The sequence below is a fragment of the Alternaria rosae genome (assembly GCF_020736505.1).
Source record: "Alternaria rosae strain MPI-PUGE-AT-0040 chromosome Unknown BKA58scaffold_1, whole genome shotgun sequence".
NCBI classification, from domain to species: domain Eukaryota; kingdom Fungi; phylum Ascomycota; class Dothideomycetes; order Pleosporales; family Pleosporaceae; genus Alternaria; species Alternaria rosae.
This window is the reverse complement of record NW_025763570.1, coordinates 4,546,875-4,574,650: the sequence shown is the minus strand read 5'-3', so window position 1 is coordinate 4,574,650 and position 27,776 is coordinate 4,546,875. Positions and strand designations below refer to the sequence as shown.

At 52.2% G+C, this 27,776-nt stretch overlaps 6 protein-coding genes across 6 annotated transcripts; 5 read left to right on the top strand and 1 right to left on the bottom strand.

The window, feature by feature from the left end:
* Nucleotides 1–9,133: 9,133 nt before the first annotated feature.
* Nucleotides 9,134–10,045, top strand: BKA58DRAFT_305829 (putative SIR2 family histone deacetylase; the record flags this gene model as incomplete). Its single annotated transcript, XM_046167078.1, has 2 exons — nucleotides 9,134–9,443; nucleotides 9,498–10,045. 2 exons carry the CDS (start codon nucleotides 9,134–9,136, stop codon nucleotides 10,043–10,045), a joined length of 858 nt encoding a protein of 285 aa, XP_046031931.1.
* Nucleotides 10,046–10,500: 455 nt separating this feature from the next.
* Nucleotides 10,501–12,196, top strand: BKA58DRAFT_29064 (uncharacterized protein). The gene has a single exon (XM_046166871.1). The coding sequence runs from the start codon at nucleotides 10,655–10,657 to the stop codon at nucleotides 12,062–12,064; it is 1,410 nt and encodes a 469-aa protein (XP_046031930.1). The 5' UTR covers nucleotides 10,501–10,654; the 3' UTR covers nucleotides 12,065–12,196.
* Nucleotides 12,197–13,165: 969 nt separating this feature from the next.
* On the top strand, nucleotides 13,166–15,714 carry BKA58DRAFT_408075 (sulfate permease 2; the record flags this gene model as incomplete). Its single annotated transcript, XM_046172063.1, has 3 exons — nucleotides 13,166–13,403; nucleotides 13,455–13,600; nucleotides 13,648–15,714. 3 exons carry the CDS (start codon nucleotides 13,166–13,168, stop codon nucleotides 15,712–15,714), a joined length of 2,451 nt encoding a protein of 816 aa, XP_046031929.1.
* A 2,685-nt stretch (nucleotides 15,715–18,399) lies between these two features.
* Nucleotides 18,400–20,902, top strand: BKA58DRAFT_447748 (uncharacterized protein; the record flags this gene model as incomplete). Its single annotated transcript, XM_046174246.1, has 3 exons — nucleotides 18,400–18,558; nucleotides 18,671–19,612; nucleotides 19,664–20,902. 3 exons carry the CDS (start codon nucleotides 18,400–18,402, stop codon nucleotides 20,864–20,866), a joined length of 2,304 nt encoding a protein of 767 aa, XP_046031928.1. The 3' UTR covers nucleotides 20,867–20,902.
* A 575-nt stretch (nucleotides 20,903–21,477) lies between these two features.
* BKA58DRAFT_28976 (fungal-specific transcription factor domain-containing protein) lies at nucleotides 21,478–24,417 on the bottom strand. The gene is made up of 4 exons (XM_046166868.1): nucleotides 24,101–24,417; nucleotides 23,550–24,045; nucleotides 22,738–23,500; nucleotides 21,478–22,690 (listed from the first exon to the last, which is right to left on the bottom strand). Exons 1-4 carry the CDS (start codon nucleotides 24,221–24,223, stop codon nucleotides 21,613–21,615), a joined length of 2,460 nt encoding a protein of 819 aa, XP_046031927.1. The 5' UTR covers nucleotides 24,224–24,417; the 3' UTR covers nucleotides 21,478–21,612.
* An 862-nt stretch (nucleotides 24,418–25,279) lies between these two features.
* BKA58DRAFT_408073 (Zn(II)2Cys6 cluster transcripitional activator) lies at nucleotides 25,280–27,771 on the top strand (the record flags this gene model as incomplete). The annotated part of the gene is made up of 3 exons (XM_046172062.1): nucleotides 25,280–25,686; nucleotides 25,733–26,335; nucleotides 26,388–27,771. The coding sequence occupies 3 exons, from the start codon at nucleotides 25,280–25,282 to the stop codon at nucleotides 27,769–27,771; spliced, it is 2,394 nt and encodes a 797-aa protein (XP_046031926.1).
* Nucleotides 27,772–27,776: the final 5 nt, after the last annotated feature.

Sequence of the window (27,776 nt, the reverse complement as noted above, 5' to 3'; positions counted from 1 at the left end):
AGCTCTGGTGTCGCCACACGCACACAACGAGCATGCCGCGGCAGGCATATGCTGGATTGGGGTTGAACCGGGGCGAGAGGGAAGTTTTGCTGACCCTGTGCAGGACGATCTCTGCCAAAGACATACATCCGATGGGCTGATGATGATGATTATGATGATGAAGCTTTTCCGACGTGACCACTGCCATGGGCGCAGGCACACATGTCTTTCGCTTACACTTTCCATGGACCCTGACCGTGCAATCCCTTGCCTGTTGCGCCTATGCCGCACCCCCCATGGTAATGGATGCTCCCTTTCTGCTCATCACTGTGCCGTAGCAGTAGCGATCTCCTTCTTGCGTGTACTCCGCTTTCTTTCGGGAGCTAGCAACTGTTGATCTAACCGACGAACGGAGATGGTGGAATTCACGAACGGAATACGCCGAAGGCGAAAGCGGAAGAGAAGCATCAGGGATCGACACGCCGCTGCACTGGGTATTGGGAAGCCTCATGTTGTGCCTTTTTGCTGGTAACGGCATCCTCGTCGGCCATGTGGCAGTGGCAAGGCAGCCGTTTCATGTTTACATGTTGAGGTGGCGATTGCTATGTTTACCATTGCTGATGAAGAGTGAAGTAATTGCGAGGCGCAAAGCGGAGATCGTGTACTCGTGATCGACAAGACCCTGTGCTACTGAGAGACATCGCTTAGAGATGGATCGCGGATGTAGGCTTCATCGGTATGTGGGGAGAACTACAGAGCCACGGCAGGTACTCCGGAGTAGGTGGAGGCCGTTGGGTGAAGGCCCAATTTGGCAATGACTTCGCTTATCCGCGGCCATCGATCTGATGGAAGCTGAATTCGCTAGTCATGTTCATCGTGCAGAAAGGCGTCTCAACAGATCCAGGGCGCTGACGCGTGAGGCGTAGGTATACCTGCTGATGTGGGGAGGTATACTGAGTCCAACGCTGCTGTACACTTATGGGCAGCATACTCCCATTCCAAGACGATTAGGGACCACGTCATCTCCATCGTAATGGGCTTCTCGCGATGCTTGAGCTGTCAATGAACTTGTGTTTCAATACTCACAAGATTCACCGAGGTTCACCCATAAGTGATGTCTGACCGGTCACCTCCAAGCGTCAATATCTGCATCGCACCACCGCGGCGGCGATTGACAACAAGGGCTTGCTAGCTCGGTGCGTTGCTGCGCGATGCTGCACTGGCGCTGTGAACACCTGCATGAGCGCAGTACCCTGTCAATCGGTGAAGGATTATATCGAACGGGCGCGAGTAATACTCCGGCGCAGTGAGCGTTGTACCGTGCCGTCGCCGCATCCCGCCTTTTCGGTGCACTGTCAGAGAGGCAAGAGGCAACAATCCAGGAGCCCGGTAGATGGTCGGCCGGTTTCGAAGCAGCCGGCTTTTCTTGCTGCTTCTGTGTGTTGCACATCGTTTTGTGCGCCGCAGTGCTGTCAAGTCTTGATGACGCGCCAAAAGTTGTAGCCCACAACATAGCGCGATGCGTGTGCCAGCTCCGCCGCCAACGGCCCGCAAATCTATTGGACGAATGTGAAAAATAGAAAGTGGAGTCGTAACCAATAGTGTCGCCGAAAGTTGCTTCTTTTCGGGTCGTCCGTGAGGCGAGGTACATAGGCTATATGCGGAGCTGATATAGCTCCGCTTCCCACAACGGCAGAGCATGGTATCTGCGCAAACGCTTGGCAAATTTCGCAAGACCCATGAAAGATGCCGTTCGTATCTTTGTACGTAAGCGAGCGCGGATGTTGTTAAAGTTCCGCAAGACAATCGTGAAGGTGAAATCACATGATCAAGGGCAACATGAGTGTAACTACCATCATAGTATGACACTGTGAGGCGCTTTTTACTTGAATCTTCAGGGTTTGAAATACCTTGGCATTTCGGGCGTCTGTCTCTTCAACATTTTTACTACCGTCAGGATTCCATTGTTGTACACCTTTAGCGTTGCTGGCGTATGCGTAATGACAGTGAATTCCCAAGGGCACGGCGACAGAGATGGCTTCTTGACCAGTGGACATGGTATTGTTACTTCGTGCATAAGGCGTGTCGTCGCTGTTTTTACCCGATACGTGATCTAGATTACAGCATGGTTTGGCAGCCCCCTGTGACGCTGAGTGACAACGAAGGGTTACAATCTGGCGGGTGTCGACGCCGCATACATAGAGATCGGTTGGAGAAGGTTGTGACAGTCTCGCTTACAACTGCTCTGAATAGATATCTTGGAGGTTTCCAGGTAACATCCACGAGTACCAAGGAGGACAGAAGCTAGACTGGTGCCTCAGGACGAGTTGCTCCTTGTCGCTGCGAAAAGGGGCTGCATCGTGTTCTCTCCTGGGCGGCTCAGATGCCAGGCGAAGGATGTGAGTACCGAAGCCCATTCAGGTTTTTGTCAAGGCGAACCATTTCGCCAGCCAAGGACATCTTACTGCCACGCACTCACCCGAAAAAGCTCGCGGCCGGTCATCAAGGGCGCGTGGATACGCTGTAGGGGTCCACGCTGACTGGCTTCAGGATGATCGAGTGCGCGTACTAGCAGACAGCGGCGTCATGGCAGTGACGTGACGCTATTCGAGGGTACCCACCTACACTGCAGCAGCGCCATGCCAGCAGTCAAGCCGCGGAGACACTCGCTCAGCGTCTCTTGTTCCATATGGCGCATCCGACGGCAATGAAGGCCATCGCTGAGCAAACGCGCGCCCGGGATGACCGAGACATCACTCACCGGAGGCAAGCTGCGGACCTGATCTGGTAGCGAGTGATCCAACACACTCGCCATCCATTTCAAGCCCGGTCGATAGTGACCCAACGCTGACGATAGCACAATCACGATGCGCTGTCACATATCATTCGCCGCGCAATAAGACAGCGGCTATAGCCAGGTGGACATTGCCGTGCACGCGCTGTTGGCTGAGAGACTTAGTGATGGGGCGCTATTGTCAACCCTCGCTTCCCGTGCCAAAGTGCCAACGGTTTGGGCTTGCGATGAATCTTCCGAGTTGATCGGCACTGTTGTGCGTGTTGTTCCCAGCGCGCTTCTTGTACTTCGGTTCCGGGGACAGCTGTGAGAGCCCCTTCATCTTTCAAGGCTTCGACCATGCTGACGAAGTCCGCTGAGTCTAATCTCCTCTTCCTCGACTTCTGTTGCGCCATCGTTACCAAGAATATTCAGCCGGCTGACAGCTGCTAAGAGTGGTTCAAGCGGCTCCACTGCGATCCGCGCCTCTGGTGGTATAGCCATGGTGTTGATGTACGGCTAGTGGTCGGCGCCGGTAGGCGAATAGATTCTGGCATGCCTGCTGTTAGTATAACCCGCTGCTGCCGTGATGCAACTGGACAACAGTTCGGATCGGCGTTCGTTGCTCACTTCGGGCGAAAGTCCAATTCCGTCCAGTTGGAAGTATCTCCAACTTCTTTGCTCTTTTTTCGTTGGAAAATGGAGTAGCTTCGCAGAATATGCGCGAGACTTCGTTGCTCAGTGTTCGACTTTTGCCATAAATTATCATGGGCCAACCTTGATGCCTGAGACATCAGGCCAAACGATGGCGTGTTTCAGAAGCGGTACTGCCGGCCGATGCTGCCTCAGGAGTAAGCACCCGCATCGTCTCGTCCTCTACCCAGATACCATGTACTTTCGATTTGCATAGTTCATCCGTTCACCGAATCGTCTAGGTGCATACCGCCGCGTTGGCCCCGTGTAAAGCTATGCGAGGAAACTTCCGAGATGTCCTGTGGTGATGTTTTTGTCCTGCCAAAATCTTGATCCGAGCCATCTCCGGACGATGTCCGGGCATTGCATGGCGTAAGAGAGGAAATCCCCAGCCACTTTCGTCCATCATCACGTTGGGGAGCTTTGTTCATACATGCGCTTGCATTTACCTACGGTCCTCGGTGTTGCTACGATGCCCTCCACTCGTTGAGTATATCCACGACATTCTCCTATGACTAATGACTGGTCTGCTCCTTGGCCAGCGGACCGATCATCGTGTTCTGCAGATCAACATCCAATCTCTGCGGACGGGTCGTGACTTCAGAGGACATGATAACGTGCGTGAAGAAATTCACGGCTGGCTACGGTTGACTTGCTATCTCGAATTCTTGAGCCTTAATCTCAACATAGCCATCACGAACGGGCAGTAGTGTCCGTATGTATCTCACGGCCTCCCCTTATCTCATCGCGACAACTTGCTAGTTTCCTGAACATAGCATCTTTTCCGGAGAACCGATCTCATACATATGCTTCAAGGCATCATGTTCACCATCGAATTCACTGATGTCAACGTCTCTGCCTCCAAAAACCTGTGCATCTGGGTCTAACTTGCGTCCTATTTGGGTCTTCGTTTTACTACTAGGTAAGTGCCATAGTAATCTCAGCATCCCCTCGACTTTCCTTCACCAACATCACCAACGCGGTCTTTGTCTTTCTTAAGCTGTGCGGGAACAGTAAATGGGATGGGTCGCGAAGGCAAGAGGGCCTTGCTCAGGCAGTTGCCGACAAGAAAGCAGTCGTTTTGCAGTCGTGCTGGACCCTTGCGATGACAGGCGGAATGCTGAGCCCGTGAGTCTGATGGAAGGAGCGGCTGCACATCACCAGCGTGTACTTTACCGGCATCAAGTATGATCAGCGCGGTGCAATAGCGGACAGAAGAAGACAAGAAGAGGCGGTCGGTTCTTACCTGCGGGGCTCTTGAGGATACAAACTGTAAAGGCTGCTGGACCCACTGTGCTGCTCCAATCACTGCGGTGCCATATCAACTCCCTTATCTGTGACCTTATCTCTCGGCGCATTTCCACTACCTTCTATAGCCGAACATCCTCATAAGGCACATATTCTGGCACACAACGAGTCCGAAGGAAACAAGATACCCAACATTCGCATTCAAGGCCGTCACCGACCGCGCGCGATGGACCACCAGTATCACCAGCCGATATGGCCTTTACTGGAAGGCGCTTTCGATTACACGATGAACCTGGCAAGCGAGCTTTGGACGATGATCTGGAGACCAGCCGAGCAGCTGCGTACGCAGCCAATGAGCGCGGCAGGTGCGCAGAGCTCACAGGTTGAGTTCGTGAGGGTGGGTAGTAGTTTGCGCGCCAAAAGGTCCGGAGATGTCGCGAAAGCTTGCGCAGCTGCGGAGAGAGAAGTTGAACGATGATGAGATCATGCAAAAACAAGTGAAAAGAGACATATCTTCGGTAACGTGATGCGCCTATTGGACCAGGCGAGAAGCTAATAAGAATACCAGCCAAGGTATAGCGCCACTGCTACCGATACGCCAACAGCCAGAGCTGGCTAAAGATAGTCGTGAGGCAAGAGTGAGTTACCATATGGTTCGGAGCAATTGATGGCCGATGCGCTGACCACCTCGACATTTTGAAGGTTACCAAAGTCGACATACCATGCGAATACGAACTCGGTAGTCGAAACTGTCGCAAAAGACACTTGCGCACAGTGGGGATTTAGGCGGCGACCTTCATCCCCATGCCCGAGGCCTATACGTGATAGCGATGGATGTGTGAATATGCGAGACAAGATATTGGATCTGCTACACAAAAGAATAACCCTTTTCCCAAGTATCAGTACCAATGTATCACGAGTTACCCAAGTTGTTCGCTGTATCCACTAAAAAGTTGGTTGAGAACCGTGGTTCAAGCACTACGCGGCGACAGTATATGTGACTTCTTCTCAGCGCGCACAACAATCTTCCACACCATCTTTCACAACTCTACGCACAACAAAGATGCCCAAAATCGGACCACCTAGTCGATCGTGCGGACTTTCTGCATCTACTCACACGATGTCTGATCAAGACCGATACCATGCCTTGACCGGCGACCTGAAAAAGTCAATCATCAATTCCGGCTTCGCCAACTGGGATGCAGTCACACAAGCGACCGGCCAACTTTTTGCAGCCATCAACGCTGCAAAGAAAAAGTACACAGCAGCACACCCAGGAACCACACACGAGCTGTCCAACATCATGGATCTCGAGGAACGAATTCGCGAATTCAAGAACGACGGCCTCTACTATGCACGCCAAGAAGAGAACGTCTTGTCAGCGCTACTTCAAGCTCATCGCTTTGATGAGTACTACAGCTCACCGGAAGCGTTTCTGGATAGAAACAAGAACTTATGTGGATTTAAAGAACGCGCTCGGGATAGCAAGAAGAACCTTGGTTTAGCACTGAAGATAGGTATACGCATGAAGAGACTCGCCATTAGGGATTTGGAGAAGTTTCCGAAGTTGCGCGAGGAGTATCAAGTCCTTGTTACCCGTTTGAATGGCCAGCCTGAACAGGAAGTCCGACACAAGGAGTCGGCCATACTTGAGGAGCACCTCAATCCCCTTTGTGCAAACATATCGCCTGTCTGAGTACGTACATCTACATGACCATCGTTATGGTCACGCAATTTGCGATTAACCTCGACGCAATATTCCATTCTACAACGCGCATCTTTGGATTGGGTCTATCACTGGGCAGCACTACACAGCCGAGCTTTGACAGACTACGCGGTGGTCTATTGATTGGGTACAGGATGATATATTGCGTAATCCCCGGATTTCTTGACTATAATGACGTATAGTAGTCCATATGTATCTCGAACTCCAAGTCCCCGAACCATCTAGTCTCTATACCGTGACTAGCGATTCGATATAGCGGCTGTGTGCTTGCGCATGGAGTCCATTCTTCCCGTCCTGTTATCGATTTTGTGACTGATGCTTCCGAGACCTTGTGGCAGGGGCCCGGACGGTCGAACCTCCTCGACACCCTGAACAATAGCAAGGAGCCGCGCTCGCTTTTCTTCAATAGTCAAAGGGGTTGGAAAATAATTGGGGTCAAGTATGCGGATCACATATTCGAGCTGGTGATGTGCAAGAATGGTCTGTCAGCTTCGCACTCATCGATAGCTTACGCCACAGCTTGTACTCACGCCCCATGGTGTTAATGCATTCCAACGTATTGGGAAAACCACGAATTGGCTCGTTGGTCCCGGTGTTGTAGAAAGGCAGCAGTCTCGTCTGGCGATCTGCTGTAGTGTTATAAGCTATCGCGTCTGCGTTATGCTCTCTATCGACTGTTAGCATGACGATCAAGCATAGCTTCATGCGCACTTACTTCGCTTATCTGGCCAACAAATTCCTGTACACAGCAGACAGCATGCGATTTTCGGCATCCATCGAAGCCCTCAGACGCAACACGTTGTCATGGAGACCGACAACCGTTCTTTCGAGGCTGGCGAGTTCAGCTCGTCTGTTGCGCATGTTGAAGCTGGTGTACAAGAGCAGATGATGTTGAAGAGACCCTTCAATGGATCTTTGGTCGACGTGAGGTAATGATTATAAGGGGATCAAGAGCTCGAACCACCCAAGAGCCACGATGAGAGAGAGAGCGCGCAATATTGAATATTCTGGAGAGCCCGCGAACGCCCCTTCGCAGATGCACAGACGTTGCGAAAGCTATGCAGTATCTTCGGGGGCAAGTCTGCGAGATGGAAGAAAAGGTAGACCAACTGCATGACAACTACATCGCTCTCAACAAACAAGTTCAGGCACAGTAAGTGATTTCGGAGGATCCGAACCAGAGGAAGGCATATTGATGAGTACGTGTTAGTATCTGGAATACCGCGATGCGCCGATATCACAGTACATACAAATTTTCAGAGACGAGGATGGGTCATATGCGCAACGTCAAGACAAACGAGCCTATCATCGACTTCCCATTGCAAGCAAAAGACTTCCGCAGTCTGGATTGTACGTATCTCCCTGAATTGAGCATATTTTCACGCTGATCAATGGTGATATAGCCTATGAGTGTGATCGTATCGCAACCGCGTTGGGAAGGGCGGAGATGTTAGGCGAAGTTCGAGAGAGGCAGCAAACAGTCATCCACTTGGTCGGACTCGATACTGCGACTGTTTACCACTGGGTCTAGTCACCGAATAAATAATAAGCTGTGATCATGTTGTAGACCGTTCAGTAGAACACTGTCGTGGTAGCTTTGGCGTAGAACACGAGGTTGGATCGGTGGTACGCGTGATGGCATTCTGCTTCATAGTGACACGTTGATAATGTCGTCAGGATCTAGAGAGTTCGTCGGGGTGCAGTCCGCGGTGATCGGGTCGACTGAACTATGACATATGCAGAGAACGCATTCCGACTGAAGAAGCAAATGGCTGATGCAGATTTCGTGAAGGTGATGAGAAGTGCCGGCAAGAGGGTGGTCGGATGACAGTCAGCCGCATCGCTGACGTAATTAGCGTATTTCATGCGTCATCAACAGCCCGCCAGCACCGCGCATACTTGCCCCTCGGTTCTCAACACTACGGGCAGGCCTCGCAACAATTCGTTCAAACACTGCATAGTTGCGACGTTCAGCTGAGTGAAATCACACCTATTGTAACACTCACTAGCTGTCGAGGAGATCTTCATTATTCCCGGGTGCTGAGTGACGCGTACATTCCAGGTGCGCGTTGGGCTTCCCGAGGTCACGCGTCACCGACGCGGCTCAGTCCTACAGATCACGTACGACCGACAGTCATGGGCTGAGGCATCTTTCAGAGATACTCGGTGTCTTCATAGTTGTCTCCTTCTCCTGGAGAAGAGAGATCTAAGTCACTTCACAAATATACATCGCGGACTCACTACTGTCACCGTGGTCATGCATCGATGCGTTCCAAGGTCACCACTTCAGACGCCGCCGGCAGATTAGCAACGTACGCAACGACCCCAAGGTAGAGATCGGAGTCATCGCAATTCGATCAACCCACTGTGAGCGCAGACACATAAAGATCATATGAGTCATCTCAAATAACGTACGGCGTCCACTCAGCATACCAAGGTGCATTGATTAAGGGCTCCAGTCTTCCTTTACTTTTGGACATAAGTCTCACGGCACGTCCAATACCATGACGAGCGACACCGAACCTCCCACAGCGGAAAGTAGTTTCCGTACGAAGGAAATGGCGACTGCGCTCGGAGGAATTGACCTCATTCCGCCCCGAAACCCCCAGACTTCATCATCTACCAAACCGAAGGCAACATCAGCACTTCGAGCGAAGCAAGAGATGCGCAAGTTCCGCGGGACTTCCACACCTGATCCGGCGCTTGACATCGGCATGGACGAGTTCACATCCTTCGCACAGTACCTGCGATCATCCAAACGGGTTTTGGCCCTCATAGGTGCTGGTTTGTCGGTTGCTTCGGGCCTTTCGACGTTTCGCGGCCATGGTAGAACATGGAGAGGCACAGAGCCTCAGGACCTTTCGAATATCGAGGCTCTGTCCCAGGACCCAGTGAGGGTATGGTGGTTCTTCAGCGATCGGATGAAGCGTGCGCAAGAGGCAAAGCCAAACCGGGGGCACATCGCGCTTGCGAAACTTGCAAAGGAGAAGAGTGAATTCTTCGCAATAAATCAAAACATCGATGGTAAGCAGACTTCCCAAAGCTAAGAGCCGGAACAATGTCCATTAACACTTATAGGTCTATGTCAACGAGCGGGCATACCCGACGAGCAGATCGCACAAGTGCACGGCACCCTGTTCGAGATGAAATGCAGCAAGCACGCCTCAGCCTCTACCGACCGTTGTGACTACAATACGCCCGTCTCCTATCCTGCCACTGAGGCGCTCACAATCACATCTGATATCAGCGACGCATCCGTCCCTCTGCCTCCTCTCGATCATACCCAGCTACCTCATTGTCCACGGTGCGACAGCCTCATGCGACCGAGCGTCGTGCTCTTCGGCGAAAGCCTATCGAGCGACCTCACCGAGGCTATACACTCCTTCATCGCTTCTGCACCTCTCGACCTGTTGCTCGTAATCGGTACGAGTGGCGTCGTACTTCCGGCTGCGATGTACATACCCAAGGCTCAGAACGCTGGTGCGAGGGTCGCATATTTCAATATCGAAGAGTATTATGACGAGCCAGGATGCGTTTGGCCGGGCGACTGGATGTTCAAAGGTGATGCTGGGGTCATGGTCCCTGAGCTCCTGAAAGGGATCGTGGGAAACGTCGGAAGCGTATGACAAGGAGGGAGTTGCCAATGCAGTTTTAGGGGAGACAGAGTCAAGTGATATGGGCCCTCACTTGGAGAGCTAGGTTGCTAAGTAACGGATTGAATGCGCAATAACATGCATGTTACATGTCGTTATGACTCCCATCCACTGTTCTCGACTCTTCGGAAGATACCGTAGCTGTTGATCTCACTTGGAGGTGGGTATTGTGTTTGTTTGCTACTGGCGCACGTGCCATGTGCGACTGCCTACTTGGGCCACGCACCTCTCTTGCTCTTACTCCGCGACGACATCACTCGGGTATCTAACTGATTCAATTCTGCACGCACTTCCGTCTTCCTCTTTCGCGCCCCTGCAATGTGGAAGTAACTCCAATCGCCAACCGGAACAGGCGTACCTGAACAATCCTTTCGACGAGGCCAGACAGTGCAGGCGCGCTCTACTGCGATTGCGACTGCTTCTATAATTTCCGCAGTCCTGGAAACGTTCAAAAAAGGCTTTGTGGGATGTCGTCAGTGCAGCAGACAGCGCAACGCGCCTGGACGCTACCGCCGGCGGTATCAAACATCACCAATCCCCTCGCGGTCGCTCTAGCTTTGTACCCAATACAAGAAGTAAGGCATGCATTCGCAAGCCTCTTACCATATGTGCCTTACTAATTCTGATATACAGGCCCTAATCTCGCTCCTGGTACCGGACGAGCTCATCACTCTGACCCAGCTCTGCCAAACCCTCCATGGACACATTCGCATGGACGATGCAAGCGCAAAGGCCAACCTTCTTTCCAAGACACTGTGCTCCGGATTCGGTTCGTTCGTCAGGATGTCCACTCATTGCCCTTGTCCAGCAAAGACCTTCCATTCTGTGATGGTTTGCCCAAGGGGTGGATTTGGAGCAGAGTCACACCCGTGTACGGGATGTGGTGTCAACACTTGCGACGAGTGCCGTATACATGTTTTCTACAACTTCATGACAGACGATTCTGGGCTCGATCAGCGTCGATGGTGGGCAGGCTACTACTTTCTTAACCCCACGGCTGTTGCAGTATATCCACCTAAGAACTCAGATGGCAGTGTCTGGCATCTGCCTGTAAAGGAGATGCTGCCTCGCCATGACCAGGGCCGCGTTCACATCCCCCTAGAGATCGGTGCTTTAGGCGATCCTGAGCCGATTGAGCCGATTCTCGATCTGGACTTAGGCATCCACCAGTTCATCAGTCCCCGTGGGCGTACACAATACCCCTACTCTGGCAATAACATCGTCTCATTTCTCGACCTGACGGTCAACAAGCGCAAAGATCTCGCATGCCCTTCCTGTTACCTGGAACGCCAGAACCAAGGTGTGGTGCCTTGTTCTTGCACCCTACGCAAGCGCTTCCTAGACCGATGGTTGTGTATGCACTGCTACATCGGGGAGATTACTGTTGATGAACAGCTGCGCTGCCATGTTCCAATAGCAGCCGAGGTCGGACAAGGCCACATTCATGTGTGTGGTTGCGGAACGGAGTTTACACCCGATATCAGGCCAAAAGTCATGTGCAACTGGTGCAAAGGCGAGATCGAAGGGCTCAAGCAAAGCGCCGAGGGTGATGCGACCAGTGAGAACGACGAAGACAAAACTGGAGAAGAAGAGGAACTCGGGGACGGAGATGACGAGGAGGACCATTCGGCGGCTGACTTTGCAGGTCTGCCTCTGAATGAGTTTGGCTTCGCTGAGAATCGCGACGGGTCCCTTTCAGTGTACGTGAATGGCGAGTGCATCCGCGGAGAACGTTTGGGACGAGCTATAATCCGCCAGTGGATGACAATCCAGGGTGAGCACGTTGAATGCACTTGCTGTATCTGCGACGAAAAGGACTCTATGCATGCTCACGCGGGGGATGGAGCAGAAGACGAGGACGACGATGTTGAAGGACTGGGTGATATGAATAAGGAAATGGAAGATGGCGACGATGACGATGATGCGGATCTACCAGATCTGGAAGACGTCGAGTCAGCTGCGGGCTTCGAAGATCCATGGGGACTGGACTAAGAGTCTACTGCACGCTTGTCCTGGTAGGATCACGCAGGGCACCACCGGTGAATGCGTGAACTTAGTCCCGTTCGGCAAGATACATACCAAGATGATCGCCGTATGCGATGTACACTTGCTTGTTGCGTCAAGTTGTAGGAATTCTCCGTGACCGCTCTTCCTCTAGAGAAGTCTCTAGCCAATTTACGTACGTAGCACCACGTCAAAGAAAGCATTTCAGTCGATACTTCAAAAGCTGAGCCAGCGATAGCTTCATGTCGTCTGTCAATCGAACACCCAAATGACCAGGTGACGAAACTGTTGGTTCCTCCCCGCAGCGCGCACGACCACTTGCTCGAAGTGGACCCCTGAAGCTTGCCGTAGTGTCGTGGCGTGAAGCTTGGCACTGACACATGGACCAGAACACTGTTCCTGATCGCTTCGTCGCCGCATCCCCATCATCAGCTGCACCTCCTCACGTCCCAACATCGTCCAATTGCGGCTTTGCCACACCGACTTCCGTTTTGCCAAGATAATGGATGCTCGTGAATCCGCGGTGCTCGCCAAACCTGCCGACGCGGTACCGAACCCTACGCGTCGCGACTGCATACCCTCACCACGCGTGTTGAGCGTTTAAAGACATCAGGTACAGCATAAGAGGAGTTCAATACTTCCGAAGAGACTGATTATAGCGTTTCAGACGCGTATCGACTTTCGAAATGGTAAGTGACAGCGGTGAGTTGCAGTATCTTATCGGCGCGATTTTTGCCAAGACCTCTCGCCCGAAGCGTTTCGGAACGTCGGTGAAATGCTCCAAGCACAGCGCATGACTGTGCGTCAATTCAATGGATAACACGTCCCGATGCCTATAGAGACGTTCGGTCCGTCTACTCATAACCTGGTGATTTCCTCTTTTCTCTCCGCAAACAACTTCGTCATTGTATTAATTCCACGACCTCCCAAATTGGCGTAAAACGTTTGACCGGACGCAACTACCACAACCCTCATTTTTGTTACATCACTTTGACTTGGCGTATATGCGCCTACCAATTTAAGGTCGCAATTTTTCCCGGTAGCCTGGTCCCATCCACACACATAATTACGGACATCAACAACAACATAATGAAATTTCTACCCACCTTTTCAGAAGACCGCAGCGCGCAGAGGACTTCACTTAAGGACATAGCGCACGAAACAGTTGGGGAAACGTACATCGAAGAAGATCCTTCCGTAGCAGAATGGTTCCGCGAATTCATTCCCACCTCACATGGCGCCGCAGAGTATGTACGCGAGCTGTTTCCGAGCGCACGGTGGCTGAGGCGATATAATTTACATTGGCTGGCTGGAGATGCTGTCGCTGGTATGTACAGAACCCTCGGATCTTTTGCTAGTCATTGCTAAGAAAATGAAGGAATCACGGTCGGTCTTGTTGTCGTTCCGCAAGCCATGGCATATGCTTCGCTTGCTCGGCTGTCACCCGCCTTTGGTCTTTACACTACATTTACAGGCGCATGTTTATATTGGATCTTTGGTACATCTAGAGATATTGTCATTGGTGTAAGTTGGTCATGTCAGTATGCAGTACCCAGCTAACCCAAGAATAGACGACAGCAGTCGGGTCCTTGCTAATTGGAAGCGCGGTCAGCAAAGTTGAAGCGGAACACCCTGGCGTGTATCAACCTCAGGAAATAGCACATGCGCTGAGCTTCCTTGCTGGCAGCATTATTCTCGTCTTCGGTATCCTTCGTCTCGGCTTCATCATCGAGTTCATCCCGTACATTCCCATCTCCGCATTCGTCACCTCGGCCAGTATTACTATCATCTCAACACAACTGCCGACTTTGATGGGTATTACAGGGATCAACACGCGTGAGTCTCCGTATAAGGTGTACGTCAATTTTTTGAAGGGCTTACCCACGGCAAGACTGGATGCGGCGATCGGTATCACATCCATCGTACTCCTATACTTGATCAAGAACCTATGCGCCAAGATGGAGGTGCGACAACCTCGAAAGAAGAAGATGTGGTCTATGATCTCCTCGCTACGTCTCACATTCACTATCTTGCTCTACACGCTTATCAGCTGGCTGGTACATAGGACGACACCTGCAGGCGAAGAGAAGTTCCGGATCGTAGGTCATATTGAGAAGGGTTTCAGTCATGCGGGTGTACCAAAAATGGACGGAGAGCTCTTCGGCTTGGTGGCTACAGAACTCCCGGCGATCATCATCATCCTCATCGTTGAACACATCGCCATCGCCAAGAATTTCGGACGCAAACACAATTATACCGTCATTCCTTCACAAGAGATGATCGCACAAGGCGCTGCCAATATACTGAGTCCTTTCGTGGGTGGTTATGTGTGCACGGGCTCTTTCGGTGCTTCTGCTGTTCTCTCCAAGGCTGCAGTGCGCACTCCATTGTCCGGCGTCTTCAGCGCGGTAGTCCTAGTGTTGGCATTGTATGCGCTTACAGCTGTCTTCTACTACATTCCAAACGCAGCGCTTGCTGGTTTGATCATACACTCCACCGTCGATTTGATCAAAGGACCCAAGGATTTACACAAGTACTACCAGCTGTCGCCGTTCGAACTATTCATCTGGGTTTGTGGTGTTGTCATCGCGTTCTTCACCGATCTCGAGACGGCGATCTACATCACTGTCGGTCTATCTTTTGCCATGCTGCTCGTTCGCATGGCAAAAAGCCCAGGCAAGTTCCGAGGTGCTGTTGAGGTGACGCGCATCGTGCGCGACGACCGCTCCTGCGATCAGTCCGTGTCCACATCGAGCGCGTCGCGGACTTCGCAAATACACGGCGAACAAACGCATCGTATCGGAGCTATGCAAGAAGCTCGGCAAGTGTATATGCCTTACGACGTTACAGACAACCACAACCCGAACATCACCGTAGAGCCGGCATACCCCGGCGTCTTCATCTATCGTTTCAGCGAGAACTTCAACTACATCAACCAAGCTTATCACGTTGACTACCTTACCTCTTACATCACCTCAAACACGCGCCGAACACAAGCAGATGACGGTATCCGCGCCTGCGATCGTTTGTGGTGCGACGCGCCCCCCACTGAGAAGCTCATCGAAGAGTCGTCATGTCTGCCCGTCTTACGAGCTGTTGTTCTCGACCTCTCCACCGTCAACATTCTCGACATCACCAGCATTGACGGGTTGAAGAGCTTGCGCGACACGCTGGATCGCCATGCAGCGCCCGGGTTGGTCGAATGGCACTTTGCTGGTGTGCACAACCGGTGGACACGCAAGGCGCTCGCCTTTGCAGGTTTCGGTTTCCCGGCTGCCGTGACTGCAGAGTACACAGGAAACTGGTGTCCAGCCTACACTGTGACGGCGAGTCTCGCAGGTGCGACGTGCGAAGAGCGGAAAGAAGTAGAAGCCGTACGGAGAGAAATGGGAGCCAGGGACGAAGAGCAGGGCAAGGACTCCACAGAAACAAATGCACTTGAGGTGCAGTCTTCTATGAGTGAGAAGCAGAAGTTTTACCCGATTTACGGGGTTGATAGGCCGTTCTTCCATCTCGATCTTCACGACGCCGTTGACGCTGCGGTTCGCGATGCGACGAAGGCTGATCAGCACGAGGCGCGCACGAGCTGTACATCGACTGCATGGTCGGGGATGCCAGCGGCTCCAGAAGAAGCATAGATGTCTGCGTCGTCGTTTTTTCTTTTGGCCAATCTCGGGTAATGGCGTTTTGCATGTCGGGCGTATTAGCGTAATTGGTGTCTCGGCTTGGCATAGCATCAGCATTTACATCATCGGCGCTCAGGAATGGCTAGCGTTTTAGAGGTACAGAATGTTCGTATAGACAAATCCATCTCCTCACCACCATAGCTTTCACAGACGACTGTACCTCCACTACCCCTGTCATGTGATATATCGCATCTGCCGGGTACCTACTCTTCCTACCATACGCTTCACTTTTCAAGCTCCAAGTTATGATCTCATCCCGCGTCATGTTCCCCAGAGTAATTTTCATCGTCTCCCTCACAATCCTGTCGCGCTCCTGCACACCGCTCAATCTTGCAGATAGATCTCCATGCTTGGCCCTGTATTCCTCATTTCCGTCGGGCGTACGAAAGGGTATGATTACTTCAATTCTGTTCTTCTGCCGTTGGTACGTAAGCATGAGTTCGGCGTTGCGGCGACGGGAGTAGGCGGCATCGTCTAGAAACGGGAAGAATGTGTTGTAAGACATTAGATGGGAGTGTATGTTTACGTGTGTGGATCTCTATGTCTGGTACAAGTTCGCCTCTTAGTTGGGAAGCTTAGGTTCAGTGCACAGCATGGGTGACACACTTCGATAACGTATATGAACATATAATTCGCTCACGGACGCTTGCTATGATAGAATTAGCTTGACTACAAAGAAATGTATGTGAAAAACAGATCTTCCTTTGATCGTCTGGCCTCTCTCATTGTCGTTCGACTACTTTCATCGAATTATGAGTGATTACTAGTGATACCATGTTGTTGGAGCACCTCCGATATACATCGTAAGCTGAACTCCTAACTCTCCCGTTACTGCTTCTCTACCTATGATGGCGGTATTTGAAACTAAGTTCCTCCTCCATTCCCCTTTTTATATGAATGACCTTTGAATCTGAGTAACAGATCATCACCAAGATCTAGTTCAAGTAGGTTGTCAAGTGGTTTGGCTTGGGCCGCGTTATTGGAGTCAAATGGTAAGCCGACACGGCCGCAGTCGTGCTGAGGTCGATCCTTGCCAAGCGGTATCTTCCGGCATGACTCTTCCTTGGCGTCTCATAGTGGGTACCAGTAGAAAGGATCGACAGGCGGGAGAAGGCGAACGGGAGTGTTTTCCATCATAATATGGCCTGCCCACCATCTTAATCCGTGTGGTCCATTGTCCTCGGTCATGGAATGGTACGTCACATGTAACCTACATTCACCGCAAGTGTTCATGCCACAGGTGACACACGGGCGGCTTCCCATATCTGGATCGTTGATCTCGCTGCCACAAAATGCTTGTACGTACCATTCTCCTTCGCTAGCAGGCTTGTGCTTGCGTTTGCGTTGTTGGACACTAAAGCCTGGACATAGTACCTTCGTACGGAGATTGATACGGCTAACGGCTTTTGAGAAGTCCAAGTTTAAATACACCGCCTGTGAAATTTGAGCTAGTCGGAGAACATCTTGGGGCCGAAGATGCTCGACAATACTAGAGAGAACAGTGTATTGGGTGGTGGCGAATAACAATGCATTGGCCGAGTTGTTGGCGTTAGATAACTTCCAGGCATGGTTCTGGGTGGTATTATTGTCTCGAGGTGGAATTCTAGATTTCTTTTTGTGTTTGTGAGATTTGTCGACAGCGGTAGCTGGGGTGGTTATCTTGTGGTTGTTTCATTTCGAATATTATCGCTCTCAATTCTAATGCTTATCTCATCAACTTCATCGTACCCACCATTCGTCTGACCTTGCATAACTCGTCCATTCTTGGCATCGAGTACGGGTCCGACCGCCTTCCGTGCATCTCCAGCTCTATCAAGCGCACAAACTCATGGTGTACCAATAACTCCAAACACAAGACAACATCTCTAGCTTCCCGTCTTAGGAATTATGAAGTTGAAGGCAGTCAACAGGCGACTAACGCCGTAGTGACACCAGCGTGAAAGTCCTGGATGCACGATCATAAGGAAACTTTTCTAGCGAAACTGGTGTTGCTGATGCGAGCTCTGTATCCATTGATGCTGGCAGAGGCGGTATTCACTGATGTAAGAGGATAGCGAAATACCGGAAGACCGATAAGACCAAAGATGATGTCGCACACGTAGTCGACGCCTGCAGAGAAAGTTTTCCGGTTAGTCAGACACTCACTCAGCCCGCTCCACTCCGGGCTTGTGTATATCAGCTTGACAATTCGAGGCTTTCTCTTCCGCCTAACATCCTCCTCCCTCTTCTGCTTCTTCTTAGCCATCATCTTCATACGAGACATACTATGGGTGGGATGTTTATAATTGCTGTGCCGACTAAGTAAGGTTGATCGTTGGGTTGGGGTTCTTACGATGTCGTCTAATGTAGAGGGTGGTGTTTGCTATAATTTTCATGCTGCAACCCAAAGGCATTCTAGAATCGTTCATTAGGTCTGCTGCACCTTCACTCAGTTGTATAGCGGTATGAATCAGGCGCGAAAGCAGGCTTAATGAAAAACCTAGTAGTCTCCAGCAAATAGTTCTCACGAGCGTTTATCTGCTTTCAAGTCGATGTCGGCTTCAAGCATATGTACTAACGTAGATCGACTTCCCGAAAAATTGTGCCTGGAGGTCTTCAGTGAGTTACAAGTTCTTCTGTTCTGCAGCATTGCTCAATATGGAAGCCACGGCGCGTCGACAGCATGCATACATGACGATCTTCGCAATCTGGAAACTACACGTGGACACACGGAGAAAAGGCCTCCAAGTTCTTATCTTAGTAATTTATTGGCTGTTAGCTGTGGCTTCCGTTTACTCACGCAACTTTGAGGATGTAGTAGGCCTGCAGCTACTCTGAGTGTGGCAAATTGGTCGTTACGAGCCCGACAGGGGGTCCGAGCACACTTCCCACTTACTTACCTCCAGTTCGGTAGTCTTGATCTTGCCAGTGTCGTAACATCATCAATCTCTCCCCCAAATTTGACCAAGGATTCAGCACAGAAATTACGACTAAAGGGTTTGTTTGCAACATCTGTTCGCAGACTGCTCCCCACTTTCCATTCCTCTTATTACTTGCACCCCGTCTCCTCGTTTCAGCACGACAACAAGCTATGGGTTCCATCCAAGAGGACGTCAATGATGCGATCAAAAACGGGGCACTTGACGACATTGTGAGCTTTGCAGAGCTTCACAAGCGCAGACAGAACTTCGAGGCACAATGGGAGCTGCTACCCGACATTCACCATCGTGGACGACTCGCTTTCGACACTGCCGTCGACGTAGACGTCCCGGAGTCGATCAAAGCAGGAGTACCAGTAGTTTCTGTCCTGCAGCGGGTGCTCGATGCTATTGGAGTACTTTACGACGAAAACACACGTCGCAACGCAGAGTCAGTCCCAAAACGCGAAAGCACTCCCGAGCACGAGTCTCTGGTGAAAGACGCGACACCCTCTGAGCGACCTGAAGACAAAAACGAGCAGCCACGCGAGCAGTCACATGAGATAGAAGAAATCATAGAATCGAGAGAGTTATTAGACTGTGATGAGCCAGAGAGCTCGGAGGAACAGGTCTACGAATCCGAGTCAGACTACGGAAAGCCCTTAAAAGGAAAGGGCAAGCTCAAGAGAGGCAGAAAGAAGACGAAAGACAGCGATGCCACCAGAATTAACATTGCAGTGGCAGCCAGGCAAAAGAGAATGTGTCTGAATCACGGCACACCCGATCGCGATGCGAAGAACCCGAAGCGCCACCTTTTTGGTCCGAGTTCCGAATTGGGAGACGCCAGCGCTACGCTTTCACAGACACCCTCATCACCCACAGCCAAGAGCAAAACACTGCAAACCACCGTAGCAGCATCTTCACGTTCTCGCGCTCACAGCAGATTATCGGTGGTACGTACGCCGCTCCATACATGTAGTTCAAGCAGACTTAAGAACAAACAGCAAGCCAAAGTTGCACCTAGCAAACCGCCCGCTTACTTACCATCTTCGACGAACGACAGCATAAATCCCGCCGAGCCACCAAGTCTCGTCGTCAAACTCAAGATCCACAAAGCGTCTGCGCCCAATCCAGTACACGTCTCAAGACCCAATTACCATCCCAAACGCGTACGTCCAAGAAAGCGCAAGGGTGAATTCAAGAGTGCGGAAGTTGTAGACTCAGATAACGAGTACGACGTTATGAAGGAAGAGGTCCCCACCAAGAGTGCCAAGGAGATAAAGCGAGCGACGCGCAAGACTACCAGCAAGACTATGAGCAAGATCAAGACACTTGTCTTTGGCAGGAAGGAAGAAGAGGCAGTGAATGGAGACAAGAACGCCGATGTTGAAATGGCCAATCCGGAAACCAGCTCCAGGAACGGTACGACGCGTGAGACCCGGCAAATGCGAAGCGGAATGACAACACGTGGAAAGCAACCTACTAACACCTCCAAGGCCAAACAAGATACGAGGAAGCCCAAATCACCAATGCAGCCAGACACGAAGGTACCAAAAAAAGTTCCAGGACCTCCAAAGCCGAAGCAAAATGCCACAAGACGTCCCCGACGAGGTGCCATGTCTTCACCGTTTGAGCTCTTCGAGCCGCTTGCCCCAGAGACTGCCACACCGGCACAAGAAGACGCCCCCTCAAATCCATCCTCAGACTCGGCCGTCATACCAAACAGCCCTTTGCCTCCGCTCATTGCTACTTCACCTGGTCCACGCTCAAAGTCTCCATCATCTCCCTCAAAAAACGAGACGCCATCCATCGCCTCTCCAACAGCCCCAACCACCCTCACATCCCGATCCTTCGCACCATTTCCCCCACTCTCTCCCCGGGCCCTTACCTCCTTCACCCGCGGCGCCCGCATCGCGCTCGAAAACATTCTCTCCGACCACCAATCCGAGCCGCTAACCAGCCTCATTGACCTAATCGAAGAACTAGACGACACACGACCGATCGTAAACGACTGGGAGCATGTTACGGTTATGAAGGGCGGGTGTTGGGTGTACCAGGTTATGAGGGATGTGTGGGAGGGGGTTGTGGATGAGGATGATGAAGAGGAGATGGAGGTGGATGTTAATATTGAGGAGGTGGTGGGGAGGATTGGGGGGTGGGTTGATAGGGAGGTGGGGAGGTTGGGTGGGGATGGTGAGGGGGAGTAGGATGGGAGAGGAATAGATACAAGGCTCGTGGAGGAGTGGTGATGGGGAGTGCGACATGGCGTCAGGGGAGACTCAGAACGGAAGGATGAACGAATTGATCATGATTGTTATACATTGTATGTGAAGGTTATTCAGTCCAGCTGAATATCTATGTCGCATGATGTCTTGTTGCTTTGAGTGCTTCCTTGGGCTGCATGTCTTGCATCTGCCTTTCGTCTCTGAACCTGCAATCACATCTGGTATGCGGAGTCCAAGCCAGCCATTCCGACCTGCGCTCTTATTGATTCTGAGTTTGCAGTCCGGTACGTTTATTTTCCCAAAGGTTTGTGAATCGGAGCCGACCGCTTGCGTCCTGTGGAGAAATCTAGACTTCCTAGACTCGCAAAGTTGACCGAAGTGCAGGGACCATCCTAGGCGACTCAGGATCCTTGTGGCGAAAGTATGATTCTGGCCCCCAGAGACTCTTATCCATGCCATTGATCTGATTCAGCTGTCACCGGACGAATCTGCTGGTTTAGATCGACATGATCGGCACGCGAGAACCTTTCGTACGCGAATGCCAAGCCGGGTAATGATCCTCCCAATGGGAAGAAGGATGCGTCAGATCTTCAAGAATCGAGATGACTGTCGACCGGGTTGTCGTCCGCTCTGAGTCGTATCTATCAGTATTCGTACTCCAATGCAGACAAGCCAGGATCTGTTGTGTATGATATTTCGTTTTCGATGGTCACACAGTGACAGCGCGTTCAGTATGTTTGCTGTAGTTGCGGTGGACGGAAAAGTTGGTGACTCTGTTCAATCATCATCTCGATGTTCTTCGCCTCGTTCATCTCAAAGTCATGCATCAACTCCATCTGTTGTTGCTGGTTGAGTCCAGTACCCCTAGCATCTTGACTCCAGGCCGGGTTGAGATAATCTGCCATTTCGTAGCCTTGGTTCGCTGCGTAAGCCTCATTGTAGAAAGGCGATGAAGCCATCTGCATGTTTGTCATGTTGTAGTTGTCTTGAGGTGGCATCGTGAACGTTGGGTTCCATGTAGGTAACTCTGCGTAGGTAGTGGGTAGCGGCGCGAATTGAGCGGTAGGTGCATAGCTATACGAGGGTATGTTGTTATCCATGGATGTCTTCGGGCTCAGTTCGTTATATGCCAATGACTGGGGTTGTTGAGGCGACGTCTGTAGTCCAGCCTGTTGTGTCGGTGCGCTTGAAAAAGGGTTGGGCGGATTCGACAAGCCGTTACCAAGGTTGAAGAGTTGCTGGTTATGTTCCGGTAAGTAGCCGAAAGGCCCAGGCCCTGATACCTTATCGGAAGGCGTGCGAACCGATGCGGTAGACGCCGTTGCTGGACTTGTTGTTCGTGACCGATTGATGCCATCTACAATATTGCCAGTGCCTACGGAGGCAGTGTCGGAAGGTGAACTAGCCGAGATGGGCACATCGCCATCCTTGTCGAAGATTCTCATGCAAGCCTGGATCAAGTTATAGTAGAGATCGATGGCGGACTGTACACCAGGCCATCGCTCGGACGCCTGCCTGATCGACTCCATAGCGACCTTCAAGTGACCCTCGACCTCTTCGCGGCTATGACGTCTTCGCACCTCGGAATATGACAACGTCCAAAGCATGGTGTTGATGCACATGAAGATGGCTTGTGTGAAGATCCAGGTCACGTCGACGCTCTTCGTCTCGATCTGCTTCATAGTCATGTAGATGTTGTATTGGCAGGCGTCGTAGCAGCGAATGGCGGCGTCTAGGGACGGGCGAGGTACTTGTGGGGAAGGACGGTACATGAAGACGACCATGGTGTTGTATCGACCAATGAACCTAGTCGGGTCAGTCGACATACTTTGAATGCGGAGAGACATACTCACCAAACCTTGTTAAGCCCTGATCCGCCGTCCATTTCAGGACTTGTGTCCCTCCAAGCCTCTATCTTCGACTGCATCTGAGCGAACCAGGGATGCTGGTCGTCCTTTGGTTCGGGCTTCTTCCTCTGGTACAGCATCTTGCGTATCTCGAGTTGGAGCAAGCGCATCTTGTAGAAGTGTATGCCAATCCACTTCTTGAGCGATGCTTGTGGTGCGGGCTTGATGCCTTCCCTGGTAATGTAAACATCGTCGACAAGCTCGCCGAAGTTAACGTCGATATGTTCTCGCCGTGTCGCGAAATGTGCCGGTCGTCCAAGACTATGCGACAAGCCATAATCCATGGTAAGTATACTCCAGAACAGGCGGCGTCGCATGTCAACTTCGAGAGGGTCTGCTTGACGTCCACCAGAGCCCATGCTGATTGTCTTCTCTTCGTGTAGGCCCAATGCTTGACACAGGCGTACGCCGAGACCTATTATGTAGTAGACTGCGGTCCTCGTTGGTGTCAGGAGCGAATAGCCGGCGACTAGACCAAAGCATTGCAGGGTCTTGAGGTTCATAGGCTTGATGGCGGCTTCGAAGTATTTCAGGGCGGCGAGATAGTAGCTGTCGGCGAGACCTGCATACTGTGTGTCCATCTTCTGCAGGCTGATGGCGATGACCATGCGCAGACAGTAGTTCTGGTAGGGATCAGTGGAGCCGTTGTAGACCTCATCAACATCTTTGGTGAAGGTTGGTTCGTGGAAGATGGGGTACATGGGGTGCACTAGTCAAGTCAGTCGGTGTCAGGGTGGCAAAGGGACAGCCTTACGCGCCTTTGCAGTAGAAGAGTTCTACCAGTAGGTTGGTGAGGTCTCTGTTGGGCAGTTCCTCAGCCGCGACGTCGCTGACCATGGGGTAGATCTTGGAGGTGGGTCGCTGATCTTCCTGAGCGAAGGTGTCCTTGATGTTCTTCGCCTCGGCGTGTGGCACAATTTCAGAGATGCTCTTTGACTCGGTAAACTGCTTCGCCAGCTGCATCACCAGGCGGGTTATGGTGATACCGCTGGAAGGCCCTAGGAATTTGGACTCGTCAGAGTCCTGGACACGCACTGTGGCTGCCCCGCGCATCACATCTTCAGGGTCCGGCTCCACGTCGTCCCGTTCGAGATCAGCCAGCTGCTTCTCAAGGTCGCGCACCTTCTGCTGCAGGTGCACGACATAGTTCCGGGGTATTTTGCGTCCCTTTGTGGGGTCATAGTATTCGCAGTGGGAATTGGTGCGCTCGCATGGCCCGCATCGAGGGAGTCCGGGGTCGCATCTCGTCTTGCGCTGGGCTCTGGTCAGTGGACATTACGTAGCCAGCCAGATCCGGGATGATGCTTACCGTCCGACAACGACAGCAAGCTGTCAGAGTGTGGGCGATGCGGCTCTGGCCTGTGGTGGTGCCTTCCTCAGGCGGGTGCGGGGCCCCTTCCGTCTTGGTGTGTGTCGCAGTCGCGACTTCCATCGCTCGTCTCTCACCACGGGCGGAAGAGGACGAGGGAGCTGGCTTATGATGCGCCTGGGATGTGGGGGAGATCGACGCGCACGTCCATGCCCGGGAGGTTTGTCGCGCCGGCGAGGTCTGGTCCTGCGCCCTCAGTCCGTGAGGCTGTCGAGATGGCGATGTGGGAGCGAGTTCCTGGATACGATAGCGGTGCCTGGGTCGAGGAGCAGCCGAGCAGAACCACCGGAGTGTCGTCCGGTGGATGTATCTTTAACCAAGAAGAAGGAACGAGGCGCGACGTCGACTGGGCCACAAAAACCGCCTGCGCATTACCGAGCGTCCCCAATCAGACGGCGCCAAAAGGAAGTCGAAGCATGACACGCCCCCGTCGCTGGTGCGGCGTAGGCTGATGGTGACAGGCCCGGCCTCTGTCCAAACTCTGGGAGCCGAAGAAAGACGTGCAGCGTGGGCATCAAGCGCGACCGGGCCCTTGATAGGCTGCCTCCTGGAATTGGGCCTCGAACACTCGGCCAAGCATACCTCTATCCTCATCCCGTCGCTCGCAACCGCGTCACGCCCGTCCCTTTCAGCATCGCTTTCTCCCTGTCCGACTCAGCGGGGCAACACCGCCGTCCGCCGCTTCTCGATTCGGCCACAGAGCCGCGGCATTACGAAGTTCAAGGGTACCGCGAGCCCGCTACGCCACCCGTCAACCCGCTGCTCAACACCACGAGAGCGCCAAACCACCAGATTCATCGCGTGCTGTACCGCCTTTTCGGCAAGGCTGCCCGCGGACCTGATTCTTTGCATCGTCACGCTAGACCCCCAACGTGCATTCCACCGAGCTGGTAAGTGCCGTCCCGTCTGTATCGATCGCCAGGCCAAGGGCTTTCCATCTCCGTACCGCCTTTGAACATGTAGTCTACGTCGGTATTCATACATTGTGCCTAGTGCCGTCTCATTTGATTCCGCTTTCCTTTTTTATGTCAATCTCCATCTGAACCCTTCCGCACGGTAATCCACCCAGCGTCAGGTGACCATGCGATGCATACTTACTTGTCCTAAGATAGCAGGAACATGGTGCTGGAAACGCCGCTGCTCCGGGTGAGCAGACCTGTGGCCGCTTGTTCGCGATGCCGAGCCGCAAAAGTCAAGTGCGATGGAAAACTGCCCGCATGCACCGCCTGTGAAAAGTCTAATCGGGCCTCGGAGTGCTCGAGCACAAACGATCAGTTTGCGCGAGGAAAAGAACGGAGCTATGTCGCTACATTGGAGTCCAGAGTCGAGAAGCTCGAAAAGAAGATCCAGGAAGCACGGGCGAGACGGAAGTCTTCGGGCGTTTTGATGCTAGACATGTCTGAAAACTCAACCCCGCGTAGAGCGTCTGTCGATACCGTAAAAGCAACTAGACCCATCAGCAAAAGGGCTGCCCGACGGAAGGAAGCATCGGAAATTGATGACCTGGTGTCAGATTTCGGTCTTCTGTGAGTGCGATACCTCCACTTTGACGTGCTACGCTGACCCACCAAGTGCTGTGAATGCTACTGCGAGAGACTTCTATGGCTTCACAACAGAGATGTCTTATGCCCGCCTGATCCGATCAGCGAGCGCAAAGGAGCCGCTACCCGCAGACTTGATCAAGGCACTACCTCCAAAGTATGCAGCGACGCCACTGATTCAGCACTACTTGAACAACGTCTTCACTCTTTGGCCAGTCTTCGAAGAGGCTACACTCTACTCCTCCGTGGATGCTGTCTATCAGCAAGGCGACAATGCGAAACCTTGGGATCGGTGGAGTGTGCGCATGGTTTTGGCCATTGCATGTCTCTCCCAGTCTGAATCGAGAGGCGACACCCACTACTCTGATGCAGTCGGCCACATGAATGCTGCGCTGGAGAATGCCGAAGATGTGCTCCATCCTGGCTATGTTTCTAGCATCCAGGCTTTAATCCTTTGGACTATCTATGCTACTATGGACCCTCATCACTTTGATAGCTGGACACTTGTGGGCGCAGCTTCCAGAGCAATGGTTGATCTCGGTATACATCAAGATCCTTCTAAGAATGTTGCAATGTCAAGAGCAAAGCTAGAGATCAGGAGAAGAGTATACTGGTGCGTATACTCTCTAGACAGGTAAGCGCGCATCTCGTCCTCCCTCTCTCTCTGTTTGCTGACCATATGGTAGATCAACATCGCTTGTCCAGACTCGTGCCTTTTCATTCTCAGACGAGGCTGCACACGTCGGCTTTCCATTTTACAACGCCTCAGTATCACCAAAGTTTGCCTCGCCTACATCCCAAGTTTTCCAACAATCCTTCGATACAGCTGTTGATCTTTTCAGGATACGAGAGATACAATCCGAGTGGTATATGGATCTCTTCCAATCTGGTCGCGAGCCTTGGCAAGAACCCTACCAATATATCTGGAAGCAATACAATAGGATGTCAGAGTGGTTCCAGGATATGCCGCAGAGCACTTTGCCTGCCGTAAAGTCGTTCTTCGAGCTCGAACTTCTTTACAGCTATGTTTATATTCTTTCACCAAGCCCGCGGATACCTCACATCCACGAGTACGCGCAACGGCTGATCTTCGAGCATTGCATCGCGTACGCCACCAATCTGCTCGCTGTATTGGACAAGCCTTCACACACAGTCAAACCTCCCGTGACCTTCTACGACGCTATGCGTGCGTATATGACTGGCCGACAGTTCGTCGATGTTCTATCACGCAACATGGAAATGATTTTGGACCCAAGACCACCAGTGCCTCCAACACCACTTGCCCCTCAAACAGAATCGGAGGATCCGCTTGCACCACCCACGCAGATCAGTCCACCGCCTTTCCCATCACCACTGCTTTCAGAAGGGCAGACCCTGCCTTTAGACCCTACAACTCGGGCGATAGATGCTATCCACGACTACACATCAGTACTCTCCAAATTCGGGTTGAGATTCGGCTTCACTCACTGGCGTGACCGCTTTCAACGAGAGTCAGCTGCTCTCTCCGCACAGCTTTACCAACGCCAGCAGACGTCACCGCACACTTCGCCGCCAGTACAGCAACTCCCACCGCCCGTTGATTATCCTCCGCAATGGTTACCGATGCCGTCCGTGTCGCCGCAAGCGCCAAACCTGATGTACCCTGGCGGCCCAACAACACCACCTAGTCTCTTCCCGCAATCCAGTCCTTTCGCTAGCTCAATGTCTTACACCGGCACTTCGTACGACGGATCAGGGCATAGTCCACAGCCACATGGCATGACTTTCGATGCGAGCCCAGGTCAGCAAACGTGGGCTACACCGTCACCGCAACCGGTACCTGAGTTGCCGCAACCTTCCGGCGGTCAAAAGAGAAGAGCGATGGTGTATGGTCCGGGCTTACCGGCGCCGCATCAAGGACAAGGTCATAGCCCTGGTGCGTCATCGATATCGGGACAGGAGAGTAACGGATGGGCGCAACAAGAGCAGCAGCAGCAACAAGATCCAAACAGCTACTTCCAAGTACCGTCTCTACAGCAGCAGCATAGCAATTCGTGGACGCAGGATCCGTCGCAGGGGAACTGGGGTTGATAGAA